The 16,307-nt window shown below is 40.0% G+C and overlaps 1 protein-coding gene across 1 annotated transcript; it reads right to left on the bottom strand.

Moving 5' to 3' along the window:
- Positions 1-501: 501 nt before the first annotated feature.
- LOC133570553 (uncharacterized) lies at positions 502-15,600 on the bottom strand. The gene is made up of 2 exons (XM_072916571.1): positions 15,525-15,600; positions 502-2,692 (listed from the first exon to the last, which is right to left on the bottom strand). Exons 1-2 carry the CDS (start codon positions 15,598-15,600, stop codon positions 1,191-1,193), a joined length of 1,578 nt encoding a protein of 525 aa, XP_072772672.1. The 3' UTR covers positions 502-1,190.
- Between the last annotated feature and the right edge of the window lie 707 nt (positions 15,601-16,307).

Below are 16,307 nucleotides of genomic sequence, written 5' to 3'. Positions count from 1 at the left end.
ACTAATGATGATGAAGATGTATCTGTGCAAGTGAACAATTGGATCCACAAGGGACAACAACACTTTCCACAGACTACACACACACATCAGAAACATAAATGTTAGAAGCCCACAACAATATATGTGAAGAAGACTTTAGGATTAAAAGTGAAGATGTGAGGTGAAATAAGTACAAATGCAGCAATAAAAACAAGCAACTCCACTCACGATGGCTCTAAAGTTCAGTGATGTGTTGCTAACTTCAGCATTTTTCTTCTTTGTTGATGTTTTGCAGTAGTTAACATCCATGATGTAACAATGCTGCTAATCTACCAGAGTCCACATTTTGTTAACCATTTTATTCAGTCATACTTTTAGTTGGATAATAACATCAATTAAATAAAAAAGAAAATATGCATGGAAAAAATCCCTAATTAAAATAATAAGATGTCCTCCAATTAACAATGAGAAAATAGAATAAAATAGTAGCTACATATATAATATTCAATACATGCACACAACTTAAAAAGTAAGTACAGGACAACATATAAGACTAGAAGATGAGAAGCACTACATACAACATCAAATATACATTCTTATTAAACATGCTGTGTTTTTAAACTACATTTAGCACAATCACTGTTTAAGTGTTTTTACATCCCTGCAGCTTCCATGACTGTTACACACTTGTGTTTACTGACCTGATACTTAGACCAGAACCTTTTAACACATGCAGTGCAACTAAACGGTTTCTCACCAGTGTGTGTTCTCATGTTGTGGTCATGCGTTCCTTTATGGAGAAACTCTTCTCACAAAAAGGGCAAGTAAAAGGTTTCTCACCTGTGTGTGTTCTCATGTGCAATATCATTTCCTTCTTAGTGTTGAATCTTTTAACACAAGCTGAACAAGCAAAAGGTTTCTCTCCAGTGTGTGTTCTCATGTGTCTGGTCGTGCTTTGCTTACAGGAGAAACTCTTCTTACAAACGGAGCAAGTAAAAGGTTTCTCACCTGTGTGTGTTCTAATGTGCAATATAATTTCCTTCTTAGTGTTGAATCTTTTAGCACAAACTGAGCAATCAAAAGGTTTCTCTCCAGTGTGTGTTCTCATGTGTGTGGTCATGATTTGCTTGCTGGAGAAACTATTCTTAGAAACAGAGCAAGTAAAAGGTTTCTCACCTGTGTGTGTTCTCATGTGTAATGTCATGTCATTCTTAGAGTTTCAATCTTTCAGCACAAGCTGAAAAAGCAAAAGGTTTCTCTCCAGTGTGTGTTCTCATGTGTCTGGTCATGATTTGCTTGCTGGAGAAACTCTTCTTACAAACAGAGCAAGTAAAAGGTTTCTCACCTGTGTGTGTTCTCATGTGCAATATAATTTCCTTCTTAGTGTTGAATCTTTTAGCACAAACTGAGCAAGCAAAAGGTTTCTCTCCAGTGTGTGTGCTCATGTGTCTGGTCATGTTACGCTTTGTGGAGAAACTCTTCTTACAAACAGAGCAAGTAAAAGGTTTCTCACCTGTGTGTGTTATCATGTGTAATGTCATGTCATTCTTAGTGTTGAATCTTACAGCACAAGCTGAGCAAGCAAAAGGTTTCTCTCCAGTGTGTGTTCTCATGTGTGTGGTCATGCGTTCCTTTCTGGAAAAACTCTTCTCACAAATAGAGCATGTAAAAGGTTTCTCACCTGTGTGTGTTCTCATGTGTAATGTCATGTCATTCTTAGTGTTGAATCTTTTAGCACAAGCTGAGCAAGCAAAAGGTTTCTCTCCAGTGTGTGTTCTCATGTGTGTGGTCATGATTTGCTTGCTGGAGAAACTCTTCTTACAAACAGAGCAAGTAAAAGGTTTCTCACCTGTGTGTGTTCTCATGTGCAATATAATTTGCGTCATAGTGTTGAACATTTTAGCACAAGCTGAGCAAGCAAAAGGTTTCTCTCCAGTGTGTGTTCTCATGTGTGTGGTCATTTGTTGCTTCCTGGAGAAACTCTTCTTACAAACAGAGCAAGTAAAAGGTTTCTCACTTGTGTGTGTTCTCATGTGTAATATCATGTCATTCTTAGTGTTGAATCCTTTAGTGCAAGCTGAGCAAGCAAAAGGTTTCTCTCCAGTGTGTGTTCTCATGTGTGTGGTCATGTTACCCTTTTGGAAGAAATTTTTCTTACAAACAGAGCAAGTAAAAGGTTTCTCTCCAGTGTGTATTCTCATGTGTGTGGTCATGTCACCCTTTCTGAAGAAACTTTTCTTACAAACGGAGCAAGTAAAAGGTTTCTCTCCAGTATGTGTTCTCATGTGTACTGTAAAATGACTCTTCTTTCTAAATGATTTCCCACATTCAGAGCAGTCAAAGTGTTTGTTGTTAGTGTGATGTCTCGTATCACCTTTAGAGTCATTTTTACTCTCCAAAGGTTTTTGGATGAGGTCACTGTGATCAGAAGAGTGTGACATCATGTGGTCCATGTCTGACAGTGGAGCAAAGATGCTGTCTGGTTCTGACTTGATATCTTCACAATGCTCTCCATCAGCTTCTGTGATGTGTTGACTTACAAGCTCCGCCCCTCTGTTCTCCTCACTTTGACTGTGATGAAGCTGTAAGGACTGAGCTTCATCTTCATCATGAAGCTGCTCCTCTTTAATGTGGGAGGGGGCCTGTAGCTCCTTCTGTCCCACACTGGTGTGCCACTCCTCTTCATGACTCCCCGCTGACACCCGCTGGACGTCTGCAGAACAAATGAGGTGTTACTGTATTGAAGTTTGCAGTATTCAAACTATTGACATGTGAGCTAGGCCAAATAGACAGTGATGGGCAAGCTACCTGGACAATGTAGTAAGCTAAGCTACAAGTTACTCTCAATTAAATGGAGCTAAGCTATCCTCAGAGAATTGGAGCACGCTACACTACAAGCTACACTGCAAAGGTAGCTTGCCACATCAAGTATATATATATATATATATATATATATATATATATATATATATATATATATATATATATATATATATATATATATTGGCCCACATGTATAATATCAATGTTTATGTTGTCCATGGAAAGAAGTTAGTAAGAAGCAAAAGAAAAACAACCAACCATGGATGACAAAAGGACTGAAAAATGCTTGTCACAAAAAAAAGACATTATATGGAATATTAATAACACAGACATCTATAGAGGCAGAAAATAAGTATAATAAATATAAAAACAAGCTAATTGGTATACTAGGAACATGTAAGAAGGAATACTACAGACAATTATTAAAGAAGAACAGAAACAACAAGGACTTGAGTGAGCTCATAGACAGAAATCCCAATTCCATGTTTCTTAAGAACGTGACAAAAGAAGAAATAATCAAAATTGTAAAACATTGTAAATCCAAGACCTCAACCGACTGTCATGGAATAGATATGGTAACCATAAAAAAGGTTATAGAAGACATTTCAGAACCTCTGACATATATCAGCAACGTATCATTTCTAACCCGCAAATTCCCTGACAAAATGAACATTGCAAAAGTCGTACCAATTTCTAAGAATGGAGACATACACCACTTTACTAACTACACACCAGTTTCATTACTTCCATCATTCTCCAAAATCATGGAACAACTATTCAATAGCTGATTAGATTTATTTATCAACAAAAGTGGAACGCTGGTGGAGAACCAATATGGACTCCCAGCAAATATCTCAACATCTGGTCAACATATGTACAAACCCCGTTTCCATATGAGTTGGGAAATTGTGTTAGATGTAAATATAAACGGAATACAATGATTTGCAAATCTTTTTCAACCCATATTCAGTTGAATATGCTACAAAGACAACATATTTGATGTTCAAACTGATAAACTTTTCTTTTTTGCAAATAATCATTAACTTTAGAATTTGATGCCAGCAACACGTGACAAAGAAGTTGGGAAAGGTGGCAATAAATACTGATAAAGTTGAGGAATGCTCATCAAACACTTATTTGGAACATCCCACAGGTGAACAGGCTAATTGGGAACAGGTGGGTGCCATGATTGGGTATTAAAGTAGATTCCATGAAATGCTCAGTCATTCACAAACAAGGATGGGGCGAGGGTCACCACTTTGTCAACAAATGCGTGAGCAAATTATTGAACAGTTTAAGAAAAACCTTTCTCAACCAGCTATTGCAAGGAATTTAGGGATTTCACCATCTACGGTCCGTAATATCATCAAAGGGCTCAGAGAATCTGGAGAAATCACTGCAAGTAAGCAGCTAAGCCCGTGACCTTCGATCCCAAAGGCTGTACTGCATCAACAAGCGACATCAGTGTGTAAAGGATATCACCACATGGGCTCAGGAACACTTCAGAAACCCACTGTCAGTAACTACAGTTGGTCGCTACATCTGTAAGTGCAAGTTAAAACTCTCCTATGCAAGGCAACAACCATTTATCAACAACATGCATGCATGTGTGATGTATAATGTTGTATGCATGCATGTGTGATGTATCATGTTGTATGCATGCATGTGTGATGTATCATGTTGTATGCATGCATGTGTGATGTATCATGTTGTATGCATGCATGTGTGATGTATCATGTTGTATGCATGCATGTGTAATGTATCATGTTGTTTGCATGCATGTGTGATGCATCATGTTGTATGAATGCATGTGTGGTGTATCATGTTGTATGCATGCATGTGTGATGCATCATGTTGTATGTGTGCATGCATGTGTGATGTATCATGTTGTATGCATGCATGTGTGATGTATCATGTTGTATGCATGCATGTGTGATGTATCATGTTGTATGCATGCATGTGTAATGTATCATGTTGTATGCATGCATGTGTGATGTATCATGTATGCATGCATGTGTAATGTATCATGTTGTTTGCATGCATGTGTGATGCATCATGTTGTATGAATGCATGTGTGGTGTATCATGTTGTATGCATGCATGTGTGATGCATCATGTTGTATGTGTGCATGCATGTGTGATGTATCATGTTGTATGCATGCATGTGTGATGTATCATGTTGTATGCATGCATGTGTGATGTATCATGTTGTATGCATGTATGTGCAATGTATCATGTTGTATGCATGCATGTGTGATGTATCATGTTGTATGCATGCATGTGTGATGCATCATGTTGTATGTGTGCATGCATGTGTGATGTATCATGTTGTATGCATGCATGTGTGATGTATCATGTTGTATGCATGCATGTGTGATGTATCGTGTTGTATGCATGCATGTGTGAAGTATCATGTTGTATGCATGCATGTGTGATGTATCATGTTGTATGCATGCATGTGTGATGCATCATGTTGTATGCATGCATGTGTGATGTATCATGTTGTATGCATGCATGTGTAATGTATCATGTTGTATGCATGCATGTGTGATGTATCATGTTGTATGCATGCATGTGTGATGCATCATGTTGTATGTGTGCATGCATGTGTGATGTATCATGTTGTATGCATGCATGTGTGATGTATCATGTTGTATGCATGCATGTGTGATGTATCATGTTGTATGCATGCATCTGTGATGTATCATGTTGTATGCATGCATGTGTGATGTATCATGTTGTATGCATGCATGTGTGATGCATCATGTTGTATGCATGCATGTGTGATGTATCATGTTGTATGCATGCATGTGTAATGTATCATGTTGTATGCATGCATGTGTGATGTATCATGTTGTATGCATGCATGTGTGATGCATCATGTTGTATGTGTGCATGCATGTGTGATGTATCATGTTGTATGCATGCATGTGTGATGTATCATGTTGTATGCATGCATGTGTGATGTATCATGTTGTATGCATGCATCTGTGATGTATCATGTTGTATGCATGCATGTGTGATGTATCATGTTGTATGCATGCATGTGTGATGTATCATGTTGTATGCATGCATGTGTGATGTATTATGTTGTATGCATGCATGTGTGATGTATCGTGTTGTATGCATGCATGTGTGAAGTATCATGTTGTATGCATGCATGTGTGATGTATCATGTTGTATGCATGCATGTGTGATGCATCATGTTGTATGCATGCATGTGTGATGTATCATGTTGTATGCATGCATGTGTGATGTATCATGTTGTATGCATGCATGTGTGATGTATCATGTTGTATGCATGCATGTGTGATGCATCATGTTGTATGTGTGCATGCATGTGTGATGTATCATGTTGTATGCATGCATGTGTGATGTATCATGTTGTATGCATGCATGTGTGATGTATCATGTTGTATGCATGCATCTGTGATGTATCATGTTGTATGCATGCATGTGTGATGTATCATGTTGTATGCATGCATGTGTGATGCATCATGTTGTATGCATGCATGTGTGATGTATCATGTTGTATGCATGCATGTGTAATGTATCATGTTGTATGCATGCATGTGTGATGTATCATGTTGTATGCATGCATGTGTGATGCATCATGTTGTATGTGTGCATGCATGTGTGATGTATCATGTTGTATGCATGCATGTGTGATGTATCATGTTGTATGCATGCATGTGTGATGTATCATGTTGTATGCATGCATCTGTGATGTATCATGTTGTATGCATGCATGTGTGATGTATCATGTTGTATGCATGCATGTGTGATGTATCATGTTGTATGCATGCATGTGTGATGTATTATGTTGTATGCATGCATGTGTGATGTATCATGTTGTATGCATGCATGTGTGATGTATCATGTTGTATGCATGCATGTGTGATGTATCATGTTGTATGCATGCATGTGTGATGTATCATGTTGTATGCATGCATGTGTGATGTATCATGTTGTATGCATGCATGTGTGATGTATCATGTTGTATGCATGCATGTGTGATGTATCATGTTGTATGCATGCATGTGTGATGTATCATGTTGTATGCATGCATGTGTGATGTATCATGTTGTGTGCATGCATGTGTGATGTATCATGTTGTATGCATGCATGTGTGATGTATCATGTTGTGTGCATACATGTTTGATGTATCATGTTGTATGCATGCATGTGTGATGTATCATGTTGTATGCATGCATGTGTGATGTATCATGTTGTATGCATGCATGTGTGAAGTATCATGTTGTATGCATGCATGTGTGATGTATCATGTTGTATGCATGCATGTGTGAAGTATCATGTTGTATGCATGCATGTGTGATGTATCATGTTGTATGCATGCATGTGTGATGTATCATGTTGTATGCATGCATGTGTGATGTATCATGTTGTATGCATGCATATGTGATGTATCATGTTGTGTGCATGCATGTTCCAAATAAACTCAAAGTCAACACAACTCAACTAACACTTGGTGGACATTCAAGCCACAAAATGCAAATGGAGTATTGTTGGTGTATTTTGGATGGTTATAGAGGACCTCCCATTGGCTCCATTGCAAGTGGACTTTTATTTACATTTATGAGTTAGAATTAGGGCTGGGTGATGTATGGAATATACTGGATATATCGTGGGTTTGTCTCTGTGCGATATAGAAAATGACTATATGGTGATATTGGAGTAAACGTTCTCACACAGTTGCTTTTAGCTGCAGGCATTACACTACAGGCTCTTCTCACTCTTTCTTGTCTCTCCTTCTCACAGAGACATAAAACAAGTGCACCTTCTTACATACGTCACATACTGTCACGTGTGCAACGTCATACGCTCTCACGGAGCAGACAGGTAGCGGCATGGTAACATTAGCTGTGGTGCTAGTGGTAATATGAGAGAAAGAAAGTGCCAATCTGGTAACAAATGAAGGAAGAATGAATTCCCAAGACAAACAGCAGGGGGTCCATTGTCTGGCGGTGGTTTGACTTCAAGCGGGTAGATGGTGAACAAGTATGCGGCAAAAGCGTTGCTACAAAAAGTAGCAGCACTGCTAATGTAGCATCTTTTGAAAAGTCACCCGCTAGAGAATGAGGAGTGCTTGAAACTCTGCATGTCAACATCTCCGTTCGGTGCCACACCCACAAAATGTCCAAGCAACCATTTCCAGATCAACACCGTATGAAACAAATAGTCAACAATATGTGACTATTGAGTGTATGTCCTTCACATAGTGAAGGACATACACTACCGGTATTTGATTTCCTATTATGCAGCTAATTTTTATTTGACACTTATTGAAATATCTTATGTGACATCATGCACAAAAGTGCACTTTATTTGTTTTAAACTATTGTAGTGGTGTTCTGTACAAAAAGTGCACTTTAATTTAGTGTTGTTTTGATATGTCATCTTAGTGACATCATGCACAAAAGTGCACTAATAGCTTGTTTTAAAATGTCTCTGACAATCTTGCACTTTCTGTTTTGAAATGACATGAATGTTTGTGCCACTGATTAATAACTGTTTAATAAATACACTTTTGCTAAATTGACTTAGTTGTGGTTTCCCTCTCTGCATGAAAGTTTAAAAGTAGCATCTATTAAGGCAGTATGAAGAAGAATGTTTTAAAGTAGACACATAGAATCATCATACTGCTGTGATTATATGCATCAAGTGTTCATTCAAGGCTAAGGCAAAATATCCACATATATATGGTGTATCATGACATGGACTAAACATATCCACATATATATGGTGTATCGTGACATGGCCTAAACATATCCACATATATATGGTGTATGGTGACATGGACTAAACATATCCACATATATATGGTGTATCGTGACATGGCCTAAACATATCCACATATATATGGTGTATCGTGACATGGCCTAAACATATCCACATATATATGGTGTATCGTGACATGGCCTAAACATATCCACATATATATGGTGTATCGTGACATGGCCTAAACATATCCACATATATATGGTGTATCGTGACATGGACTAAACATATCCACATATATATGGTGTATCGTGACATGGACTAAACATATCCACATATATATGGTGTATGGTGACATGGCCTAAACATATCCACATATATATGGTGTATGGTGACATGGACTAAACATATCCACATATATATGGTGTATGGTGACATGGACTAAACATATCCACATATATATGGTGTATCGTGACATGGACTAAACATATCCACATATATATGGTGTATCGTGACATGGACTAAACATATCCACATATATATGGTGTATCGTGACATGGCCTAAACATATCCACATATATATGGTGTATCGTGACATGGCCTAAACATATCCACATATATATGGTGTATCGTGACATGGCCTAAACATATCCACATATATATGGTGTATCGTGACATGGACTAAACATATCCACATATATATGGTGTATCGTGACATGGACTAAACATATCCACATATATATGGTGTATGGTGACATGGCCTAAACATATCCACATATATATGGTGTATGGTGACATGGACTAAACATATCCACATATATATGGTGTATGGTGACATGGACTAAACATATCCACATATATATGGTGTATCGTGACATGGACTAAACATATCCACATATATATGGTGTATCGTGACATGGACTAAACATATCCACATATATATGGTGTATCGTGACATGGACTAAACATATCCACATATATATGGTGTATCGTGACATGGCCTAAACATATCCACATATATATGGTGTATCGTGACATGGCCTAAACATATCCACATATTAATAAAAGGCCATATCGCCCAGCCCTAGTTAGAATGTGATTTATTTATTTTTATATATCCACCCTCATGTTTTTTATAATGATTGTGAACGATAGAAAAAATTCCCCAAAAAAGTGCAGTTCCCCTCTAAATTCCAATGATTAGATTTAAGACTTGAAGTGTATTAGCATGAAATGATGAAGCCTACTTGGATGAGTCTTCTAAGACAAAGTGAACAGTCCAGTTGTGATGGATTGAATGCCCTGAGAATAAAATGATATGTGCTTACTTGGACTGTGATAAAGCTGTGAGGACTCAGGTGCTTTGTCTTCATGCTCTTCAGTCTTCACAGAGACAACAGTCAGTGGAAACTTGCTGAGATCAGTCTCCTCCTGCCCTGGAAGAAACTCTTCCTCCTGAGTAACCCAGAGATCCTCCTCTTCTTCTTTAATGTGGGGGGGCTGTGCATCCTCCTGCTGCTGAAGGGGACGTTCTTCTTGACGAGCGTTCATCTGTTGGACATCCGCAAGACAACACAAACAGACTTCAGCTCAGATGTGTCAAATATTTTTTAGTCTATCAAATATAATATTTTCCAAGTGGACAGACACCACTTTCTGGTGATGTTCCTCTACACATGGAATAATCATCAGTTATTGATTATTATGAATTGTGTAATTGATCTTGTTTTTTGCATTTGCATAAATTATTAATAAAAAGTAACAACTTATAGAAAACCTCCTGCTGGGATTTTAATACCGTCATGACTGCATTAAGTCAGTCTGCACGTATAAAAGTTTCATTGTGCTGCAGCATCGAGTGACGCCAACTCGCTCCTCCCACTACCAACCTACCAGCCAACCTTGACGTGTCACGTGCACCTCCAAAATAGTCCGACTTCACGTCAATGGTGACCAGGACTGCAGAGCTGTGATCGGTTGGCTTTACTTTTACGTTCAATATCCTCTCCTCATTCTTCCTTCTGTGAAAGCAACATTCTTAAACCCAACAAAAAAGAAACAGAAGTGCAGCGTAGCACGTGTAACAAGTCCCAGCGAGTGTGGCCGTGCGATAGTATGTTGGTTGAACCTCACTCACACCTTAAGAAATGTGCTGGCGTGAGAATATACATACACTATATTGCCAAAAAGGATTTGGCCACCCATCCAAATGATGACAATTAGGTGTCCTAATCACTTATAAAACCAAGCACTTAGGCATGGAGACTGTTTCTACAAACATTTGTGAAAGAATGGGCCGCTCTCAGTGATTTCCAGCGTGGAACTGTCATAGGATGCCACCTGCGCAACAAATCCAGTCGTGAAATTTCCTCGCTCCTAAATATTCCAAAGTCAACTGTCGGCTTTATTATAAGAAAAGTGAAGAGTTTGGGAACAACAGCAACTCAGCCACCAAGTGGTAGGCCACGTAAACTGATAGAGAGGTCAGCATAGTGCAAAGACTCTCTGCACAGTCAGTAGCTACAGAGCTCCAAACTTCATGTGACCTTCCAATTAGCCCACGTACAGAACGCAGAGAGCTTCATGGAATGGCTTTCCATGGCCGATCAGCTGCATCTAAGCCATACATCACTAAGTCCAATGCAAAGCGTGGGATGCAGTGGTGTAAAGCATGTCACCACTGGACTCTAGAGCAGTGGAGACGTCTGGACTGATGAATCACGCTTTTCCATCTGGCAACCTGATGGACCAGTCTGGGTTTGGAGGTTGCCAGGAGAACGCTACATTTCGGACTGCATTGTGCCGAGTGTGGAATTTGGTGGAGGAGGAATTATGGTGTGGGGTTGGTTTTTCAGGAGTTGGGCTTGGCCCCTTAGTTCCAGTGAGAGGAACTTTGAATGCTCCAGGATACCAAAACATGTTGGACAATTCCATGGGATGGCACTTCAAGTTCTTATGTGAGTAAAGGCAGGAGGCCAAATACTTTTGGAAAGATAGTGTATATATATATATATATATATATATATATATATATATATATATATATATATATAAATATTTTTTTTTTTTTTGAGAATATTTGGGTACCTCATGATTCGATTACAAACAAAATATTGATGCATGTTCAATTTGTGTACAGTATATTAAAGCCATTTTTATTATTTAACATTTATTTAATTAAATATTTACTTACATATATAATATATATATACAATCATTTACAATTGTGCAAATAGTGTATTCATAATAACAAGCATCAGTTGATTGAATTTTCATATGTCCGCCCGAATGCAGCTGAGATAGGCTCCAGCACCCCCCCCCCCCCCCCCCCCACCCCCAATCCCAAAAAAAGACAAGCGGTAGGAAAATGGATGGGTGGATGTCATCAAGGTAATAGAAGTGCGTGCAAACAACATAATTTGTATTTATTGCTAATAAAGTTAGCACCAACACAAAGTAGACTACTGCAATGTATGTGTAATACATTATATTACACTGTCATAATAATAATGATTTGAATGTTTATCCTGTAAAGCGTCTTTGAGTACACTGAAAAGTGCTATACCAAATATAATGTTTTATTATTATTATTATACCATGTGACTTATTCCAGACTTAAATTACGAGACGTTTGTTCCTTTCTAGTAACAACTATTTAATGATGTTAAGCGTGACTGTAATATACAGCGACAAAACAGTTAAAGTATTAAATAAGTCAATATAATTGTCATAGAGAACATATAAAATACACTCCTCAGACGCTCGCATTTGCTACAAAGGCCTGCTAGCTGGCTAACGCTAGCACGTTAGCTTCGAACAACATATCAGGTAAATAATATAAACATATATAATGTATATTACCTCATAAGCCGCATGTACAAGAGAGGAGTGGAATATATTCTTCTTATTGTTACACCAGCAACTCTTAAATGGCACTTTCTGTTGTTCTGTGGCTGGGCGAAGGAAGTGTGCACCACTCACTATTGTCCCAGTGAAACACGTGTTTGGACAACATTTGTTCCGCGGTTGAGAACACCTCGATGACGTCACACAGGAGGAAGAACAAAACAAGCTGGCGTCTGACGGAGAATACCTTGTTTTGGTTATTATGGTTTCTTGGTCTTAATTACAACGTCCATGTGCACATGTATGTCGTTTAACAGAGTAAACGTCCTTATTAATTGTTTGTATGCGGATACATTAGTCTGAGTGCACTTTGACGTGCTAGCCTAGCCTGCTGCTTAGCTTAGCTTGTTAGCTGCTAACAAAGAGAGGCGGAAGTGATCGACACATCAAAGCAGAGATCCAATGTAAGTGTAAAGTGTTATTATTGTGTGAACATGTCTACATTAAGTAGAGATCCAATGTAAGTGTAAAGTGTTATTATTGTGTGAACATGTCTACATTAAGCAGAGATCCAATGTAAGTGTAAAGTGTTATTATTGTGTGAACATGTCTACATTAAGTAGAGATCCAATGTAAGTGTAAAGTGTTATTATTGTGTGAACATGTCTACATTAAGCAGAGATCCAATGTAAGTGTAAAGTGTTATTATTGTGTGAACATGTCTACATTAAGCAGAGATCCAATGTAAGTGTAAAGTGTTATTATTGTGTGAACATGTCTACATTAAGCAAAGATCCAATGTAAGTGTAAAGTGTTATTATTGTGTGAACATGTCTACATTAAGTAGAGATCCAATGTAAGTGTAAAGTGTTATTATTGTGTGAACATGTCTACATTAAGCAGAGATCCAATGTAAGTGTAAAGTGTTATTATTGTGTGAACATGTCTACATTAAGCAGAGATCCAATGTAAGTGTAAAGTGTTATTATTGTGTGAACATGTCTACAGTACAAATGATGTGAGTGTTGGTAAATCAGCGACTAACTGCTGCCGTTGAAGAAATATTTGTGATAGAAAAAAAAAAACAATAGCAGAGGACGAGGAATAACTTTGTCCAACAAAAGAGGAGAAGGAGCGACAACATCAACTACTGGACACTGTTTTCAAGAAACATCAAGTTATGTTACACATCCATCCATCCATCTTCTTCTGCTTATCCGAGGTCGGGTCGCGGGGGCAGCAGCCTAAGCAGGGAAGCCCAGACTTTCCTCTCCCCAGCCGCTTCGTCCAGCTCTTCCCGGGGGATCGCGAGGCGTTCCCAGGCCAGCCGGGAGACATAGTCTACCCAACGTGTCCTGGGTCTTCCCCGTGGCCTCGTACCGGTCGGACGTGCCCATAACACCTCCCTAGAGAGGCATTCGGGTGGCATCCTGACCAGATGCCCGAACCACCTCATCTGGCTCTTCTCGATGTGGAGGAGCAGCGGCTTTACTTTGAGCTCCTCCCGGATGACAGAGCTTCTCACCCTATCTCTAAGAGAGAGCCCCGCCACCCGGCGGAGGAAACTCATTTGGGCCGCTTGTACCCGTGATTTTGTCCTTTCGGTCATGACCCAAAGCTCATGACCATAGGTGAGGATGGGAACGTAGATCGACCGGTAAATTGAGAGCTTTGCTTTCCGGCTCAGCTCCTTCTTCACCACAACGGATCGATACAGCGTCCGCATTACTGAAGACGCCGCACCGATCCGCCTGTCGATCTCACGATCCACTCTTCCCTCACTCGTGAACAAGACTCCGAAGTACTTGAACTCCTCCACTTGGGGCAGGGTCTCCTCCCCAACCCGGAGATGGCACTCCACCCTTTTCCGGGCGAGAACCTTGGACTCGGACTTGGAGGTGCTGATTCTCATTCCAGTCGCTTCACACTCGGCTGCGAACCGATCCAGTGAGAGCTGAAGATCCTGGCCAGATGAAGCCATCAGGACCACATCATCTGCAAAAAGCAGAGACCCAATCCTGCAGCCACCAAACCAGATCCCCTCAACGCCTTGACTGCACCTAGTAATTCTGTCCATAAAAGTTATGAACAGAATCGGTGCCTTGGCGGAGTCCAACCCTCACTGGAAACGGGTCCGACTTACTGCCGGCAATGCGAACCAAGTTCTGACACTGATCGTACAGGGAGCGGACCACCACAATCAGACAGTCCGATACCCCATACTCTCTGAGCACTCCCCACAGGACTTCCCGAGGGACACGGTCGAATGCCTTCTCCAAGTCCACAAAGCACATGGAGACTGGTTGGGTTACCTCCCATGCACCCTAAGGACCCTGCCAAGAGTATAGACCTGGTCCACAGTTCCACCACCAGGACGAAAACCACACTGTTCCTCCTGAATCAGAGGTTCGACTATCCGGTGTAAACTCCTCTCCAGTACACCTGAATAGACCTTACCGGGAAGGGTGAGGATGCTAATACATTTTGACACACATATAAGAAAAACACTAACCTTATGACGGATGCTTTTGCAATTGTTCGATTTGATCTTTCCCAACACCTAGTGGCCACAATAATTCATTAGTCAAGCTCATGGCGCAGAAAGTTGAACGATGTGGACACCTTTGGTACTGGATACTTTCTATCCGACTTCTATTTTGGAGACTTTGTGTACGTATTAAGCAACTATAATTATTTGATATGCTTCAATGTGCTGTTTTAGCTTAGCTGTTGTGTAGCTGCTAGCTCCTACAGCAGGTGTGTCCAAAGTGCAGCCCATAGCTATGTTTTTAACCGACAACAAGGAGTGTTGAAAATGTGGTATTTGCGTGTCGGTCCAATCAGCGGCAGTTACGCCCTGTTTCGTCATTGGACCTAAGTCTTTGGCTTGGTAGGTGGGACAGAGAGCAAGGGAACAATGTGGGACAGCAATGGTGTCCATCTTATACCATGCTAGTTGTTGCAATGAAAGGTCAACATGATCAGCCACACCCTAAGTTCCAACATATATAGGAGTCTAAGGCCTCCTGGTATGAGTCATCTGACTGGTGATCATAACAGGTGGTGGTACATACGGACATAGCTCAGTCAGCCAGGGCTTTCACTGATAGAACAGTTGGAGCAGTCCTTGTCCTTCACTCCTTCCCGGGAGGAGGCGTACCCAGTAGATGTCGGCCATTGCTGCTACTTCAGGCTGTGGTACGAGCACGAGCATGGAGGAGTCTTTGTAGTGGTGTCGCAGCTTGGTGGTGGTGCCGTCAGGTAACACCAGGAAGGTTCCTTCTGTTCGACATTGACTGCTGCTTTTTTCTCCCTGGACTCTGACTTCATATCTGGTGTTGTCCTTCAGACCTGGGCCAAGAAGCCACGTAAACCGTGGCAAGAATGTGGGCGATAACAGTGTATGTGCGTGGGCATGAACTTGCACCCAGTTTCAACTGGAACTCAGGACATATGATTAGTTGCACGACCTATTCTAATCTATATTAAACATTTCTTAATCACGTCATCCTTCATTATCTTAATTACATCCCAACTTTAGCTACTTTTAAAAATGAGTGACTTATTCTAGTCCATTTGTAAATAAATAGTTTTCCTAAATTATAGTCTCTTCACTTTAACCAGACAGTCATTAGGACAAAAGACCCTGCGAGGACTTTGCCCTTTAAAAGGGAAAGCCCGAAAAAGGACAGTAATAAGATAAATTCATCACATTTGCTATGAGGCATTTTATTATTAATGTATTTTGTTCTTGTTACTTGGGGCGGTATAGCTCGGTTGGTAGGGTGGCCGTGCCAGCAACTTGAGGGTTCCAGGTTCGATCCCAGCTTCTGCCATCGTAGCTGTTGTGTCGTTGGGCAAGACATTTTACTCACCTGCTCCCAGTTAACATTGGTTTAAATGTAACTTAGGTATTGGGTT

Source organism: Nerophis lumbriciformis, linkage group LG28 (genome assembly GCF_033978685.3).
Source record: "Nerophis lumbriciformis linkage group LG28, RoL_Nlum_v2.1, whole genome shotgun sequence".
Lineage (NCBI taxonomy): Eukaryota > Metazoa > Chordata > Actinopteri > Syngnathiformes > Syngnathidae > Nerophis > Nerophis lumbriciformis.
The sequence above is the reverse complement of the archived record's forward strand: the minus strand, read 5'-3'. Positions and strand labels throughout refer to the sequence as shown.

Bases quoted from the DNA above. Each gene is read 5' to 3' on its own strand.
- LOC133570553 (XM_072916571.1), bottom strand. From the start codon at position 15,600: ATGCTCGTGCTCGTACCACAGCCTGAAGTAGCAGCAATGGCCGACATC. The intron at 2,693-15,524 runs GTGAAGGACAAG...TTTGTTCTGCAG, and splicing joins ACGCCTCCTCCCGGGAAGGA to ACGTCCAGCGGGTGTCAGCG.